Raw genomic sequence first — 18,419 nt, forward strand, 5'->3', positions numbered from 1 at the left:
TGGGATGATGTACGCAGAAGACTGAAATGAGTCCAAGTCAGAGACAGAACTGGGATTAAGTGAGGGGGAAAGAGCGTGGCTCATCACTTAACCAATCAAGTTTTGTGGCTGAAGTTCTGAGGCTGAATGTCAGTATTCAGTGCGCACCCCCCCACCCCGCCCCATTTCAAGTCCCTGCCTTCTCCGCTGCACATAAAATCCTCAGGGCTGCCCAAAGATCTGAAAAGAACTATTACAAAATTATCCCAACCGTAGCCAAGTTGCTTTTAGCTTTTTATTTATTAATAGTGGAGTCTTGTTATACATACAGTTGCAATAAGCTAGTTTATGATCTTCACTCTATGTTTTCTTCACTGAAGAACGGGGTAAGTGTGGAAGAAAAAAATGAAAACGAAACTCTCTCCGGTTTGGAAGCCTTAGCTGAACCGATCTTTGGAAATGGAATTAATACGTATACATTATGTGGACTAAATATAACACAAGCTCATGTAAATTATAGCTCAAACATCTACAAGTTAGAGAATGTTAGGAGGTATTGTTTGAAGTTCCTATCACCATTTGTGCAAGAATTCAGTCATTTAGTTCTTAGAATATTCAGTCATTTAGTTCTTGAATTTTTCTGCCAACTTGAAGGGAATAGTTTTTCTGCCAACTTGAAGGACACTAGTCAGATAATGGGAGAAACTGCCTTAGCAGACATTTATATATATATTAGACATGCTTTAGCTAACACTTAAATAAGCAGTAAAGAGGCCACATATTAAATTCCTTGACATATCCTATATTAGGCATCTTTATCTCTGGAAATGGTATTTATGTATTGCCTTCTATTTACATTTTTCCTAAATTAATCAGTGAATAGTTTTCTAATTATCATCAGCTAATCAAGCCAATCAAACGCAGTGATTTTAAAACCATTGCTAAAGTCTACTCACAGATAATTGGATATCCTTTACATAGCAAGATTGGCTGGATCTTCCAGGATACACCCAAAAGTGCTGATAATATTAATCAAAAGTAAGTGGCAGAGGGGTAACACTGCCACAAAAGGAAATTTTTAAGATACACTACTGTGGGTGGAGGGGACTGAAGACTTTGCGATGAGTCTTCTGCCATTGCCTGGGACTTTCACATCCCGTTCTTGTCAGCCACTTACTCACTCTTCTCTATTGGCTTAAAAAGACAGTCAATCAGAGGACTAATATTTGGGGCCTAGATCTAATTATTATTTTTTTAAGACCTTGCTTAATATGTACATTTTCTTGTCATTTGCTTAAAACGTGTGCCTCTCTAGGTTTCTATCAATCAAATTTAAGCATATTCATAAATTCATCTTGCTTTTCCTGAAGAGAGTTTCCCACTTCCTAGCCTCTCCAGAATTTCAGGACCATCAACTCCATTCTAGATATGGCCTTATTCTTTCATCCTAAGTGAGTGATTTGCATTCTTTCAAACTACTGAGAACCATATTATTACCACTGCATTTGTTACTCCTGTCAGCAAAACTTTTTTTGTTAATTTCAAGACTTAAATTCTATTATTTTAATAACAGTTTTTAATCCCAATTAGGCCTAGGTTTGAGGAAGTTAATAAAGCAGTTAATTTTAGAGAGGACAAGAGTTTCCTTTAGAAGTGTCACATAGTGACAATCATCCCCTTAAAGATGGTAAGAATAATATTACGTGTGGAGGCTATTTGAATTTTTCTGAAGCTGACGGTCGAAGGACAGAGGACCCGGATGGTCTGGGAGTTAAGTCACCTCAGGAAATGATGGTGATAAAGCAAAGGGTCCCAAGCGTGAACATCTGCGTACAGACCCAACGGCTGGGTCATCCCTCACTCATAATCTTTCCTCACTGGGGAATCCGCAAATAGGGGTCTCTTGCAGCAGACTTTCCCTTGGGGTGGGGTGGGCGAGTACAGTACCAGGGCAATTCCTGTTGGCATTGCCGTGTGGGGCTGAAAGTTAGGACACCTTGTGAAGATCACTTTGATAAATATGCCCCTTCCTTTAGCTCCCAGTAAACGTTCCCATGCTCATTCACACGAATACTCTTCTTCGTTTTCCCCACCTCTCCTCCAACCCCTCCACATACTCCACCTGGTTCTCTCCTTCCCCAGGGCGGTGGAGCAGGGGGCGGGGGGCTGTTCCTGCAATATTAAAAGGCAGTGGCACAGGTTCTGCACACCTGTGCAATTCCTACCTTCATCAGACCTGCTATTACTGCCAACTCAAAGCCTTCCTATTTGATCTGGTTTGAGATCACACATCGTGGGCATTGAAAGCAAACACTGAGACTATGACCATTAATGGAAAGAGTGTTACCATCCATGTAGCAATTTTACCGGCTTGTTGATAACCCTGAGATAGCTTAGAATAACCTTCCTTGAGAATACCTGTGTAGAATCCGGTCTCCAGCTGCCCTCTCAACCTATATTAATACAACAGGATTTCGTTCATTTTGACATTGCAGAGACAAGGCAGGGAGAGTGGTGGGAAGGGAGTAGATCTAGGGGAGGAGGAGAAGTCTGCATTCACACGAGCACAGAAGAAAAATGACAGCCAAGTTAGATGTCGCTGGAACGTAACGTAGCCACAGCTTTATCACTCTGGAGGCACATTTTGACATAATAACAAACTACTGAGAAAGAACCACCTTTATCTAGGTCAGAATGACAGACTCCCACGTGTTGGAGAGCTTGGGGAAACTACAGTTTGAAACGTCAGGAAGACTGCAATCTGCACAGAGATTTTCATCAGGTCTCGACATCGCCTCATGGTTTTCGTCCAATGCATTCTAATTACTCCACTGGCTTCTAATGGCATGACATTTTGATTTCAGAGCCTACCAAAATAAAATGAACCACATTTTATGACGACTACATTTATAATAAGATGCAGATGGCAAAGGAAACAGATGCCTCTGACATCATCTCCCGTTTGCCTTTAACTTTTGCAGACACTGGCAGTCTGTAAACTCATTCAGAGGGATGCAGGATAAGTCCGGCAGTATTCCAATTCTGTTTCCAGTCTAAAAAAACACTGGCAGCAGCAGCATTGCTTTCTCTGAGTCATACAGTCATCATTCCACAAAAAGAAATTGGATTCTAAGTGTCAGGCTTTAATGCAAAATTAATCATCAGGGGAAAAAAAAAGTTCCCACAAATGTCGGGACTTCAACAATTAGTAATAATGGATTGTTTTGCATGACAGTGATGGAAAGGACAGGGTGTGAGTGGTGTGAGGGGACCAGCTGTAGCTCAAGGAGGCAAGAAAGAGAAGAGTTTTAAACCGACAAGCGAGTTGAAAATACTCTACCAGCCCTTGGCACCCAGACTGTTCAAAGACGGACTCCTTATTATTTCTAAGTAAAAAACTTGAGGCTTTTCAGATCACTGTTTTGGACCTGAAAAAAATGTTCATTCTGTATTTCTATCTGTATTTCCCAGAAGGAATTCTATAGTTCTGATAGGAGCTCTCACCATTTCCCCAGTGATATCACTGAACATTATGAACATTATACACAGGGAAAAAAAAAAATTTTTTTTTTTTTTTTTTTTTTTTTTTGGTGCAAGAAAAATGTGTTAGAAGATCTTTTAAAAAAGATAAGGAACTTTTGTAGTCCATCTTGAAAGCAAGAGATGCTTGGGCAAAGCAGCAATTGAAAGGCCTTTAGCAGTATTTGAGGTTCCACGATAGATCAGCACAGTTACAGATGAGGGAGACGGCTGGACAAAGACCTGTAAAATCTTCTTACCTCCCCTGACCGCCATCATATAACCTCATCCATGCCTCTAGCAGGAACATTTCAGCAGAAAAAAAAAAAAAAAAAATTCAGAAACAAAGGCAAGGAAAGTAGTGACATAAAAATAAATCCTCCTAGGCCAAATACGGTGCCTAGTTTTAAAATAATCTCTGTGCAAGTAACAAACTGAACACGCTCACGCAGGCGCGCACACACACACAACGTACAAGAATAAACAAACTCTTCACATCCACAAACCAGGCTGCAAAGGATTAGTGCAAATTTCTGCTGACCTGCAGCATTTAGTCCGTAAACTTTGGGTATCCTAGACGCTCCATCAGTGTCCAGCAGATGTTCTCAATCAGCTTAATTTCATCTCTAGGCAAGTTTTGTTTCCAAACATTAGTATTAGTTGGCGATATTTCCCCTTCATAGGGAAGATAGAAAAGGTTTGTGGAGGTGGCGAATAATATTTGGTTTAAACTAGCAGGAGACAAAGGTATTCCAAGAAAGGCAAAAATCCTTTCAGTGGTTTTCTGAGGAAAATGTACGATATCTTCAAACTTGATCAGCTGGTAGCTGGTGGGCAGCAAATCTGTATTTATTCTCAGGGCTGCGGCTGTGTTTGCCAGCCACAAATGGGACAACAGGGAGACTGCATCCGACTTGGGTTTTGCTAATTCTCTCCTCAACGACTCATACTCGAAAGCATAGCCTGAATTTAAGTTGCATTTGCTTTTACCTCCCTCTATTTTAAACAATTTAGCTAAGTGCTCTGGTACATTTTTCAAAGAGTAGAGACTTGGTTTACTACTGTACAGCATTGAATAAATCCATGCCCGAGGGTCCCTTACTATGTACAATGCCCTCATAGAAGCTCCTAAAACTTCTTGAAAAAAACGAAGCTTTAAGGTCCAGCTCCCGCTGCTTAAGCTGAGCACAGGACGCGCGCTTGGGTAATAGACCAGGTGTCTCCTCAAAGCCCTAATGTATTCAGCATCTCTATCAAAGGTGCCTTTCATTCTACTTCTTTGTTCGGGCAAAGATTCTCTCCTTTTCAATTTCCTTTTTTTGTCCTTATTTGCTGTAAAATATTGGGCCAGTTTACCCCTACTGGGTTCATGCAGATGGATATTTTGTAAATGCAGTTTTGTGTCTTGAACTAAGGACTGCAACCAGCCTCGGAGTAAACGGAAATGCACACTGTGGATCTCTGATGCCTTCCATTCACAGGCATCTACAAATGAGTCGATTTCGAATTCAGTTTCAGGAATTTCAATGTAGGTTGTAGGAACTCTGATGTAGAGAAAATCACTACTGTTGAAAAAAAGTTGTTTGAGAATTTCAGCTCCTGAACCAGGAAGTGAGGTAATGACAACGTCGGGAAGATGGAGGCGGTGCTCCTGGGAAGACGAAGACTTCGAGCTTGCCTCGGCCTCCGTCCTTGCCCACTTTGCACAGAGGGGCTGAGTGCAAGTGCTCCACACATCCAGCAGCTCAATAAACCACAAGGCAATGACAAGGGCTAAGATCCACCGCATTAGCTTTCTAAAAGAAAGGTAAAACCGCCACTGAAAGGTCAAAATCACCAAGCTAATGCACAAAATCAACCCAACTGCTATATTAAATTTAAATCCAAAGGGGAAAATAACCCTATCCTGTCTTACGGGCTTTGCTATTGCTTGAGTGCCCAAACCAAATCGGGTTATTTGGCCCTCATCAGCCACATTGGCAAAGCCACCAAAACCCAGGTAATCGAATCTCGTCTTCAAGTTATGGTAGTCAGTTACAATGGACACAACATGTTCAGTATTATTGACGTTGAGAGAAATCTGAAGTCCAGAGTTGGAATTATCAATAAATCTGCAGCTGGAAACATTGACATACGGTCCATAAAAGACATACGCAATCCTTGTGATTGTGGATTCCATCTGAAATGTGACATTAACGAACTGAGTCCACCGTTTCTTAAATTCAGCAGCTTGCTCGGCTTCCTGTATGCTAGCAATGGGACTCCTGCCACGATGATCAAACCAGAACATTCTGTAGTGTGCGTCCCACACATCCATCATGGCGCCATTGTACCTGTTCAGAAACCTGTATGGGATGTACTTAAAATCAATGTCCAGATTATGAAAGAAGGCACTGACAGTTTTTATTGGGGAACTGTCTTGCCTCTCAACGTGATCGACAACTAGCAAAGTTTGAGAATTTAAGAGGAGCAAAGCACGATACACACTTTTCAGCTTCATTGCTGAAGAGTAAGCAGACACTGCTTCCCCACTCACAAATATCATTTCTCCATGTTGAGAGGCAGTAATGATCTCCCCCGCTGCATCCCCAGCCTCCTCACCGGTCCACTTAAGCCACTGTGCACACTCTCCCAGCTGACCTTCCCAGGGCTTATTACACTGGCTTGTGGGGGACGGAGCAAACACCAGTACGTTGTTAAGGTGGCTCAGTTTGGGTCCATAGAGAGCTTCCGAAACAAATACTTGCCCATTGGGGGCGAAAGTAAATGAGTTCTGATCTGGATGTTCGTGTCCTGGGTTAAAGCTTCTCCACCCATCAATCCAGGAGTATGGCTGAAAGTGAACGATGTCATACACGGCTCGCCCCCCTAGCTTCCCAGATTTAAAAGACACAAAGGTATTGGTCTGTGTATTTGGCAACCCGGCCCCATAGGTGACAACACCCCAGTTAGGGAATGTGTGCATTTTTGCAGTACCATATTCAGCAGGAGGCTGTGGGGTGAGCTGAGGATCATACCAGATGAACTCGGTGTGAAGAGTACTCCACCTCTGGGCAGTGGAGGGGACCATTGGGCCATCTTTAGGTCGGTGCCTTCTAATTTGCTGAGCTAACCAATTCCCAGCTCCATTCTTTAAGATAAACTTATCCAAAAACACTAACTGGCTCTCTGGACCATAAAACCAATTATAATTGGAATCTGCTATACCCACAGTTCTCTGGAAGCCTGGTAAAAGGGTAGCATAATAGAACCAAAAGTGCATTTTTAACCAGTTGTTATCCAAGTTGTTGATGTTGAAATGACGCTGGGCTAGGAAAACATACTGTGTGACTGATTTAGCTGTGTAGCTCCCATAGGCCACACCTTCATCCAAAGAACCATCGACAATGTGATTCAACAGAAACATCGTCTTTTCCATCACATCTACTACAGCCTGTTTCCATATGTTTGCTTTAGATCCTTTATCTACCCCAGTCACCAAAGCCCCGGTGAGTAACGCTATCATGTTAGTAGCCTGGTGATTATGGAGAAGTTGTTTGCCCCATGAACGGACCTTGGAATACTCATACATTTCCTCTGTAACAGCCCATATTTTTTCCAGGTATTTTTGTCTTCGATGATCATCCAGTAGGTTATACAAAAAGTCAAAGGCAGTGGCAAAACCTGTTAAGGAATGGCCAATGGGAACCTCATCCCCTGGTGCATTTTCAACCAGCCAGTCTTTGTAGCCAACCATCCTGTCCATATATTCCAAGACAAACTCAAAGGCAACTTTGTCTTCCGGACATAACAAACAGTACAATGCTAAAGGAGGCAGATTGTTACCATAAATCTCATTCCACTTGGCAGCAAAATCAGCATGCCTGGGTGGAGGTAGGTAGTATGTGGGGTTGGACAACATAACTGTGACTGCACTTCTGATAGCTCTAAAGAGATGCAAATGGCTTGTACGGGACTTCTGTCTCATTGCCTGGATTTCTCCAGCATCGAAATACAAACTTGGATGAAGCACACTTTTCTTCAGCTTTTGATGGGGTTCGAAATCTTGCACTTTCTGTGTCTTAAACTGATCTATATCATCTGTGAAAACTGCCCAGTCAGAGTAATTGCTCACAGATTCCTCAAAAGTAGAGAAAGCAAACATCACTAATGCTAAAAACAAGAAATGTCCTGTAAACATTAACGCCATGATCCATCGGGGAGTTCCTTTCTTAGGCATACATGTCAAAAACAGTGCTCAATGTATTTCCCTCTGCCTGGAATAAAACACAAAGACTATAAATCATATGTACTGTGAAATCCAGCTGACGCTCGGTTCATTCAAAGCAAGCTGAGTTGCCAAAAAGAGAAAACTTATAATGTCTGTGTCCCTGACACAGATCTGCTTCCAATAAAACTTCAAGGAATGTTAAAACCTGTATAATGTTTCTGTATCACATAGCAAACAGTGGTATAGTCAAACACACTAAAAATTCAGGATTTACTTCATTTACACAAATCTATCTAACATGAAGAGTCAAAACACACAGTATAAAAAAAGAAAAGAAAAGAAAAAGAGTAAACACTCCAGAATCGGAATTAAAAAGTTGTTCCTAGGGTAGGAAACCATCTCTAGTGATAAAAATCACCCACATGTACGATGCTTGTGCCAGTTTGCCCAAAGGAGCTCATGATGTACTGAAATTCTTCAAGTCGACCTGGGTGTTATCTCCTTCCACTTTTTACACTTTTGCTTTGAAAATTTTTTCTTCTTCCATTTTTGGGAAAAGAACATCCTCAACAAGTGTTCAAAGTCCTACTTGGCTTTAAAAAATCAAAATTTCTGCCCTCATTCCAAATCTGTCTTGTTCAGGCTTACTTACTCATCACCCATTACGACCCAGAGAAAGCATTTTCATGTCTTCTTTTATCAGCTTCATCTGTACAACTACAAGAATCTAATCTCTTCAGCCACCTAGGTACTTTTTTTCCAATCATGAAGTAGCCACCAACTGGGAGAGAAAACTCCCGATTCACCAAGAGGGACGGTTCTTTTCTGTTCCTTTTTCATGACACTCCTTTCTGGAGGAAAAACAAAAAGAAATTCTCTGAGGCTACGGATATGCCGGAAGTGGACATGAACTGATGACTTACATGTTCTACAATCTCTTGACAGAAATTTTAGAATCACAATAAAATCTGTAACTGAATACCATCTAAGTTAGCTCAAGTGATCCTTTTTTTTTTTTCTTACACTTTTAAATGGACAGATTAGAACAATGAATGGCGGCAGATGACAAGTAACTACAAATGCAACTTTCCTGCAGCATTTATTTTAACTGTGGCTTGCTTGACTCCTTTAACGTGTTTTTATTCAAGGGCGGTTAAACAAAGATGCTATCATTCTCGTTGATTTGGTGGCAAAGGACTCAGGGACAAAGAGCAGAGGTTGAAAAGACCTTTCCTGATTCCGGTTAAGGGATTCGCTTTATGGGATCAAAAGGCACCTTGTATGGGAAACTACCGCGACCAGTCACGGTTCTCAAAGGGGACACGATGGCCACGCGTGGGAGCAAGCAAGCGGCGCTCCGACCTCACCTGCGGCCTCGGCGTCCGTCCTCACGAGAGGCCACCAGAGGGAGCTCAGACCCAGACTAAGGTGCAGCGTCGCCTCTGCCCGTCCTCGGGTTTGAAGAGCCTCACCAAGTTTCAGTCTTGGCCAAGTCTCCTCTCCGTAGGAAACATCAACGCTGGAGTTTCCTGAACCGCCCCGCCTGTTGCATTTTTTTTTTTTTCGTTCGCCTCCTCGAACCTACGAACGTGCCGCTCCCGGCCTTCGCTCCCCAGCCTCGACCTCTGGCTGTGGTCTGGGGACAACGACCCCTAAATGGCCAAGTCCGCTTACCTTCCGCAGATGTGGACAGGGTCTCCCGGCTGCGCTGCGCCCAGGGAGGAGGAGGTGGAGAGTTGCAGAAAACTGCTCCGCACAGGGAGCCTGGCCGCGCTGCCCCCCGCAGGGCTCCCCGCGCCCCCGGCACGGCACCCACCCCCCCGCGCTCCAACAGGCTGCGGCCCCACGCTTGTCCCCCGCCCCGCGCCGCGAGGACACGCCCGCCCTCGGGGATCGCCGGACGCTCCAGGCAGCCCCGCACCGCGGAAGGCAGATCCGCGCGCGATGGGCGCTTTCGCGGGCGCTGAGTCCAGCGGAGCGCTGGGGTCCCCAGGCCGCGACGCTGCCGCGATGCCGCCGCGGCCGCCGCTCCTCGGTGCCAGCTCCGGCCGCGCGGCCCGGGGAGGGCGAGAGACAGCGATGCGGGCCGGGGGCGGGGCGGGAACGAGACGGGGGCGGGGAAGGGGCGGGGCCTCAGGCCCGGGAAGGCGGCGGGTGGGGAGGCGAGGGATGGGCGGGGCGGGAGCGAGACGGAGGCGGGGCGGGAGCAAAAAGGAGGCGGGGTCAGGGGCGGGGCCTCGGGACCTGGGAGCGCGAGAAACTGTGACCCGAGCCGAAGGCGGGGCGGGAACGAGGTGTGGGCGGGGCCTTAGGCCCGGGGCGCCGTAGGGAGAGCACAGACTGCGATTCGGGAAGCCGGGAGGGAGGGCGGGGCCAGGGACGCGCCGAACGCCCCATCCCCGGATCCCAAAGCGGGTCTGTGGGTGTCTCCAGCAGCGCGGGTGCGGGCTGCGGTGCGGAGGGGGACATTTAGAAGCGCAGTTGTCTAAAGACCTGCCTGGGTCCTGCAGATATTTATCCTTTGGTCATCGGAGGGCGGACGGGCGGGCTGGGGCGGGGGGCGGAGAGAGTTTCGGGGCGTGATCCAAATACCGGGAGAAGCGGGAACAGGCGGGGTCACGCTGTGGGATGTCAGGAATTACCCGTAGCACGAGCAGCGGGTGAGGACAGCAGGAAAGACAGGCAGCTTGGCCGAGGTTGCTGTCACTTAGAAAGACAGCGTCGATTCACCAGGTTAATAGGGGATGACTTCAGAGCTCCGATGCTAAAGATCAGAGGAAAGCAAAAAGGATAATCCGTTTTATGGATTGCAATCATTTATCTGGCAGTATAAATCTGAAACGGTGTGGGACAAACGAGTGGAAGGAATCTTTTTCTCATTAAAGAAATGGGAAGCGAAATTCGGTGAAGACCCACAGACGGGAGACAGCGTCTCAGTCGCTGTGACGCCGCCGGGGTGCAGCTCCAGGGTTCGGATTTGCCAGAGCAGCTGTGAATCCTGTTGTACTGGACACTGGGAATTTCTCGCAGATAATCTGAAATTCCGCTTCCTCTTGAGCCTACAGGGTCTGACGTCAACTATCACAGTGATATCGTAATCATAGAAATCCAGTGAAACATCAAACCTCACAAATGAACAGCCCATCCTGGGTTGGGGATTGGTCATAGCTTCATTTCCCTCCACCTCCATTCCATTTTGGTTAATGGACAGATCCGTCCGTTAAGAAAGGAGCAACCTTGCTTAGATCACTTCTTGGTAGAACTAAATGGTAGACCATAACTAGCAGAAGACATTTCAAGTAACTTCCCTTGGAGGTGAAATGTGGCTTTTACCTCATTACTCTTCCACTTTGTCGACTTCGGAACTCTACACCCCCCCCCCACCAAATGGCCAAACTTGCTTTTGCTTTGGTCCCCCTGTAACTATGCTTATCTCATTCTTTTCCCTGTGGTGTCCTCTGCCCAGCGAACCCCAGTTCTTTCATCATCCTTGTCTAGCGCAGATGCTTCAATTTCTCTGTAAATACCGCTTAGGTTTCCCTAGTAAGAATGAATTATTCCAGTACTCTATGATTTGTATCTATATTCAGTCTTTATTTATTTATTTATTTATTTTTTTAAAGATTTATTTATTTATTTATTTGACAGAGAGAGATCACAAGTAGGCAGAGAGGCAGGCAGAGAGAGAGAGAGGGAAGCAGGCTCCCTGCTGAGCAGAGAGCCCGATGCGGGACTCGATCCCAGGACCCTGAGATCATGACCTGAGCCGAAGGCAGCGGCTTAATCCACTGAGCCACCCAGGCGCCCTATATTCAGTCTTTAGATCATTTGTTTTGTGCTTAATATTTCACCTGACTCCTGCGCTCTCTTCAAAGTTCCTCAAGTCGTTAGCAGTTTCTCAATCCCTCTGTAAACACTGCTTGTGCTTTTGAAATGAGCTGGACCTTTAACAGTTGGGTTCCCATAGAACATTCCCTCTGCCCCTGACGTTCATTCTCAAGCAAGGGTTCTCCTTTGAACTCCCAAGTACAGAAATTCCTCCAGAAGTGTCTGGATGTCCCTTAGGGGACCCAGTGTGGCTTCTAGCTTCATGAGAGTTGGGGGAAAGAGGAGCCCAAATGCAGAGATTCCTGTAACTTTTTCATAAAGGAGCTTTGGAAACTGCCAAGGAATTAGTGTTAGTAAACACAGTGAGGAAATATGCAGACCCTTTCTCAGAACAAAACATGTGGTGGGGGTTCTTTCATTCTGTGGATCCAAAGTTCCTCATGATGCCAGAGCAAAGTGAATCATGGGGAATTCTTCTGAGCTCTACCATCTACTAGGCAAATAGTTAAACTTACCTCTGATTTTTTTTCAGGTTTATTCACAGCAGTATGATCATTTCCACTTTGTAGTGAATGAATTAGGGACAGACATTGTGGTCTTTCGGTTTTACCCCACGTATCTTCACTGAAGCAGGATGCACCTAACTTCTCAGTATTTCCAGATGAGCTTTCAGGTTAATTCATTTTGAACAGGCATCATCTCCCAGTTGGGAGTGTGTTGAGATAAATAAGAACTATTGCTAAACAATTCAAATCATTGGCAGAAGGGGTGATAGGTAAATGGCACCATGCAGAATAAATACAGTCTTTGTGTCCTGTGGACAAAAAAATGGATAGCTCCAAATACTGCTTCTTCCACACATGAAGATGGTACAAAGTTAGTTAATTATAAATAACGCATCCAACCATAGAAGAGATGAGCTATATGTTACGTTATTGCACATTAAAAACCTTTATGAGTGTGGCAAGAGACACGTATGCCTACAGCTGCTAAATTCAGAATCCTGGAGCGGTATCTTATTTTAATATAAGTGGAGAACAGTACAGTCTATCACTCTAGGAATTTCTCACTATATAAAAGTTTCTCAAATCTATGTGAACTTTTGCTCGTGATTTCAAAGAATTTATGAAAATTTGTTTTCTTTATTTGAACGTCTTCCAGCCCTATCCTCAGCCAGCCTACTTAAAACAGAGATGGTATTTTCTGGACTAGATCCCCCAAGGCAGGAGCCTGCTTGTCTGCTGACCTTCCTTCCTTCCTTCCTTCCTTCCTTCCTTCCTCCCTTCTATTCCTTCTTTCCTATTTCTTTTCTTTTTTTTTTTTTTTTTTAATTCTCATCGCCTAACCCAGAGTCCAGCACTTTTGTCTTGCGTGTGTGTTGAATGTTGAACATGAATTATCACCTTCATTTTATGGCGGAAGAAGAAAAAGTCATAAACGGTTGCTGAGTTCTAAGCAGAATCAGATACTTTTTTACTCCAACTGTGCTGAGAAGCTTGTTACCACACAATCAGTAGTTGGAGCTTTCTTGGGGTGACTTAATTCAAATGAAAACTAAGACTGGGAAGTTGGCCAACATTTTAAGGAGAATTTCTGCAAGAATCTTCTGTCTGCAGATAGGTAAATTCCAAGTCCTGAGCCTTAGAACATAAGGTAAACACAATATCGCTTTACAGGAAGAGAAAATGGAAGCAGTAATACAAGCCAAAACACTACGTAAAGTCCCTTGACCGAAATCTTATTTGTCCATGATCTGTTATTCTGGTGGACTCTTGACAATCGGGGAAAAGATATGCAAGAAGCAATTGCTGTGCATTCAGCAGCTGACCACACACAGATCCCCAGTGCACGGGCTTGCTCCGAAAGCAGGCACTGCAATCAGGGGATGACTTTATTATTCTTCTTTAGCATAGCTCTTCCTTGAGATGGTTTTGGCTGTGAGAGCTCAGATGCAGATTTCCTGAACCACTTACCAAGGCCAGATGTATATTATATTGATCCATGAGCACTGTTAGAACTAGTGTTTTCCCCAGAGTTGGGAGAGATAGCAGCTGCGAATGTACAGAAACCGACACCAAACTTAAGCTGCAAATTTTATTGCACAATTGGCCAGCAGTAATAGGCCACACCAATAATAAAGACAAAACCACAGATTTAAAGCAGGCAGTAGAATCTAGAAATACTCTTTCTGCAATTGCTTTGAATACAAAACGTCTCAAAATGACAGGGAATTTGCCTGCAGAGTTGCTAATGAAGATGTGGCTGTGTGTGCCCTGAGTTTGTTTATCCTGCTAAGCAAGAGTCTGTATGACAGCAACTGGATTTATAAAAATTTAAAAATACCACAGCCAAATTCTGGAGAAAGAAGTTTCCCCAGAAGTCTACTAAAACCCTGGGCTCATAAATGAGAGGGTTCCTTGCTCCCACATCTGCATAACATACAGCTTTGCTTTCACTATGAAAGAAAATTTTAGGCCAAGTGAAACTTACAAGGGGAGCACAAGATGGGGCTGTTTCCCCTCTCCCTCCCCCCTCTCAGAGACAAGTGGTTCTCAACCTGGGGCAGATCTGAAAACGTCTGGAGAAATTTCTGATTGTTCCTGCTGGGGGATGAAAGACTGTGGACATCCAGTGGGGAGGAGCCAGGGTTGCGATTAGACATCTTATGAAAGGCAGAACAGCCTGCCCCTGACCCCAAATAAAACACTATCCTGCCTAGAATGTTGACACTGCTGAGTCTGAGAAACCTCATCCTGGTCCACCGACTCTAAAAAGTATGTTCATATTGTTGGTAGTTGTTCAAATCGAGTCTTAAATTATACCCTGGACTTTTCATCACCTCTTGGCTATTAGTTCCAGAGCCAGCCATCACCCAGTTGGTTCATACATCTCTTTCTGTTTACCAGATACTGGGTCTGTCTCTCTTTGCTCGAGCCAAGACACCCCTGAAATAAGAGCCAGGGCTGAATTTCCAGGCACGAATGGCAGTAAGTCAGTAAGTTCCCCCAAACAATAAAGGGAAGATATGGCTTTAGGGTTGTGAGAAATGCCCTTCTGATGTTAAAACAATCCCATCCCTTTACGCACACGGGCACACACGCACGCGTCCATGCACACCCCGGGCACCTTTCTTATTCTCTGAAATCTTTCTTCTAGGACAGCGCTTCCAAATTAAAATTCTTGAGCCCCTATAGATCAGAAAAATCAGGGTGTTGTTTAAAATGCCAATTTTTCAAATCTGTCCCAGCCCTAATGGATTAAGAATCCCTAGGTGTATGATCAGCTAAGCTGCACTTTTCAGATGTGGCACACCCAAATTTTGAGAGTCGCTGTTCTAAGATGAGAATTCTCATTCTTCTCTTGCCCACACACCTGGGGGAATGTGTCTGAGGGTTTATTTGGGTGTGTAACCAAGCCATCCCCAGGCCGACAGGAGCACAGGGTCTAATGAGGGCGAAGAGTCCGTGTTGCGCAACAGCCCGGACACTTGTAGGGCGGAAGTTATTCTGTAGCTGGCTCGATTAATTTATATGCTAATTGTTTACTCACACATGAGTGAGGTAAATAGAAGGTATAATATGGGGAAGAGAGAAAAACTAAGACAATGTGGGAACAGTGGGACTCGTTTTGCACATTTTGGGGGCAAACTGATGGAATGAAAGGTAGCAGAGAGGTTCATCCTGGGTCTGTGAGGGGCCAACTTGCCAATTCTTTACAGATTGCCCAGAAAATAGTGAGGTTAGCTGTGAGCAGAAGGAACAGGCTGTTCTTGTATAATCTCAGCCCGTAACCTTCCCTGGTCGCTGTCAGCTTGTCAGGTCCAGCCGCCTGTGCGCCAGTAGACGTCCTCGCTGGAAAGCCACGGGCAAGTAAGGCTTCTCTCTCCACCCATCTAAGCCCTGGAGACGCCATTCCTCTACACGAGTTTATATCATCTCCCTTCTTCCACCAGGCAGAAATAAGTTCTCCTTTCTGAACTCCAGATTCCAAGTCTCAGGAGAGAAGAGATGATTGCACAGCATGGTCAGGGTTACATCCGAACTCACACAGTGATGGAAAGAGGTTCAGGGTTAAGTAGCTCGAACGTTGCTACGGGGGCTGACCTTTGTGGGTTTGGGGTATCAATGATCATCAGAAAACAGAGCAGGCTCATATTAAAAAAAAAAAAAAATCCACTGTAAACTAACCTATCAGAGGGTCATGCTTCCCCGAGAGGCATAGTGAAAGCCGTGGATTTGATAGTGGGAGGTCGAGGTGGGAGAGGTTGAGGTAGGGCTGGGACAGCAGGAAGAAGAGTGGGGGGTTAGCGTAAATTCTTCAAAAATGTCTACAAATGGCATAATGCAAGCTGACTCCTCTCTCTTATCCTCTTTGAAAATTATTTCTTTGGCAGGATTTATTAAATTTGCCTGGTTATAAAAATCACCTAGAAGTGCTTATTAAAAATACACAATACGAAATCCTACCCTAGAATGATGGGTGGGGAACGGGATACAAGTGATTCGTATTTCTAAATGCCATTTTGATCACGCAAAACTGGCAAATTACCCTTAGAGAGCGAACCTTTTTAAAATATTGCCAGCCACTTACAATAGAACATAAATTAGTTTCTGATCCTGAGAGCAGTTTGATGGAGGATAAAAGGTATATATGTGAGTGAAGTTAGAGAGCTGTGTTGTCCAGAGTAGCGGTTACTTAAATTAAAATTCATTAAAATGAAATAAAATAAAAAATGTGGTCTCTTAATTTCACTGCCTACATTTTGGACATTTAATAACACTTGTGATTAGCAGCTATAATTTTGAATACCACAGATTAGAGCACTTCCTTTGTTGCAGAAGTTCTCTTGGATAACACTATAGAGAAGGGAGGGAGAAAAAGACGTTAGAATATTCATAGCGGAAGTCCCCCGCCGTAGGCCTGTGCAGAGTTAGTACATAGTGATCATAACATTGAAGATGATGTTGACGTACTAATGCTTGTGGTAACAGTGACACTTACTGAGCATGTAGCCTGTGATCCTTCAGACAACCTGCATACCAACCATGGCACCACACTGTCTTCCTACTGGGTAATGTATGTGGAATTCAGAGCCCCAAGTAGCCAGATAGTCTGATCTTTGCAAAGAAAGCCAGAAATCTGGATTTATATGTGAAATAGCAAGATTTTTTTTTAGTGGCTTACTTTTTTTTTTTTTTTTAAACACCATGAAGGCCAAATAAAATAAGAATGTGAGTTGAATTCGGATCATACAAGGGAAGGCTTGGACTTTTGATTTAGAAGCTGGATGCTCTGAAAATTAATTTCCTGATTTTATCTTTGTTACACCAATTCTATCCCAGGAAATCAACTTTCATTTTAATACAAGAGAGAAAAGTACCATTCTTTTTCTTAAGTGATCTACTGCTATGACCCTGCTTAGTCTGGAACAGTCAAAGATTGATGATATATTCAAATAATAATATTTACATCAGCAGAAATGTGCTACACTTTATTTCCTTCATGTATTCAATAAATATTCACTATGCGATCAAAAATGCACTAGGCCAGGCACTGTTTGGGGGAAACCTCTACAGGGGGAAAAAAAAAATTACCAGCCAAATGGAGCTTACCTAGCCTTATGCAAAGAAAAGTCATATTGAAAAGGCCCAAGAGTTAGGAATAATTACTTCAATTATTTTCTGTATTTTAATCATTACTTCATAGGGTTTAAATATCTTTGAAGGATTCTCTGTATCTCACTAGTGAGATATATTTATTTTCAAAAGCACATTTAAACTGATGAGAGTGGAGAGATTAGTAGTGACTCAGGAAATGGGAACATGGATAAAAATCGAATCGTGGAGAGATACCCCTAGGACGTTTGCACTTTTTCAGAGAGCTGCACCCCTTCTGTTAGAATCCCTGGAGTCCAGCCAGGCCCCGAGCAAGCTGGCTGACTACTGCAGAAAGGAATCCTGGATCCTCTCTTGCTGACCTGTTTCCAGACTTTCCAACTCAGCTAGCCAGAGGTTTCCTATAGACAATGAGGGAATTCAAAAACTAGGGACTGTTGAGGATGAGACTGAGCCATTTCCCGGCAGCCGGCCATCGAGAAGGCTCAGGAGGAAAGAACGGGCTCATCCCGCTGACACAGGCGTCACCCTGGGCCAGAGCTTTCTATCAGAGGATGCAGTCAACCCCAGAAAGCAAGACGAAAATATTCTCTCTTGTTAGTGATCATTTTAAACTTAAAAAAATAAATAAATAAATTGAAAACAGAGATGGGCAGAGCCATGTTTTCCTAAGACCTTGATGATAAGAGCCACTGAAGGCACTTGGTCATTGCTTGTGCTGGAAATGCTGATTCAGGGGCTGGAAGGAAATCTGAAAATTGGTGTTCGCGGTCACTACATCGAGTGATTGTTATCAGCAGACAGGTGTGCTAGAAAGTGATTCACTCCTATAATGGCCTAGACTTTTGAGCGAGGTGGTCCTGGGTTGGAGTCCACGCTCGGAGGCACTGGGCTAGTTACATAACTTTTCTGAATATAGATGTCCTCATCTGCAGAAATGGGGTTGGAAATTTACTAACTGCAAAGGACAGTTGTGAAATTCACTAACTGCAAAGGACAGTTGTGACGTTTCAGTGAGAAGAGGCAGGCAGTCCGTACAGAGCTCCGGGAGCAGTCTGCGAAGGCTCTCTATAGTTAAAAAGCAATTTTTCATAATTTGTCTCATTTAATTCTTCTAACAATCATCGGAATGATACCCGATTCACTCCGTTTTGTACGCAGGCATCCCTCCTTTTATTACTCTTTGCTTATTGTGCTTCACAAATGTGCGTTTTTTACAAATTGGAGGTTCAAGACGTCAGTGGCGGAAGTCACTGCCAATGGGGCAG

The 18,419-nt window shown here is 44.1% G+C and overlaps 1 protein-coding gene across 2 annotated transcripts; it reads right to left on the reverse strand.

Annotated features, from left to right (window-relative positions):
• Positions 1-260: 260 nt before the first annotated feature.
• DSEL (dermatan sulfate epimerase like) lies at positions 261-9,516 on the reverse strand. Of its 2 annotated transcripts, XM_013052784.2 has the most exons (3): positions 9,383-9,516; positions 4,040-8,559; positions 261-3,795 (listed from the first exon to the last, which is right to left on the reverse strand). In XM_013052784.2, exon 2 carries the CDS (start codon positions 7,715-7,717, stop codon positions 4,049-4,051), a length of 3,669 nt encoding a protein of 1,222 aa, XP_012908238.2. In that variant the 5' UTR covers positions 7,718-8,559; positions 9,383-9,516; the 3' UTR covers positions 261-3,795; positions 4,040-4,048. The 2 variants fall into 2 exon arrangements, with proteins under 2 accessions (XP_012908238.2, XP_004745672.2); XM_004745615.3 differs by having other exon boundaries at positions 261-8,559.
• Between the last annotated feature and the right edge of the window lie 8,903 nt (positions 9,517-18,419).

This window comes from Mustela putorius, unplaced genomic scaffold (assembly GCF_011764305.1).
Source record: "Mustela putorius furo isolate JIRA1106 unplaced genomic scaffold, ASM1176430v1.1 tig00003858_pilon_pilon_pilon, whole genome shotgun sequence".
NCBI lineage: Eukaryota > Metazoa > Chordata > Mammalia > Carnivora > Mustelidae > Mustela > Mustela putorius.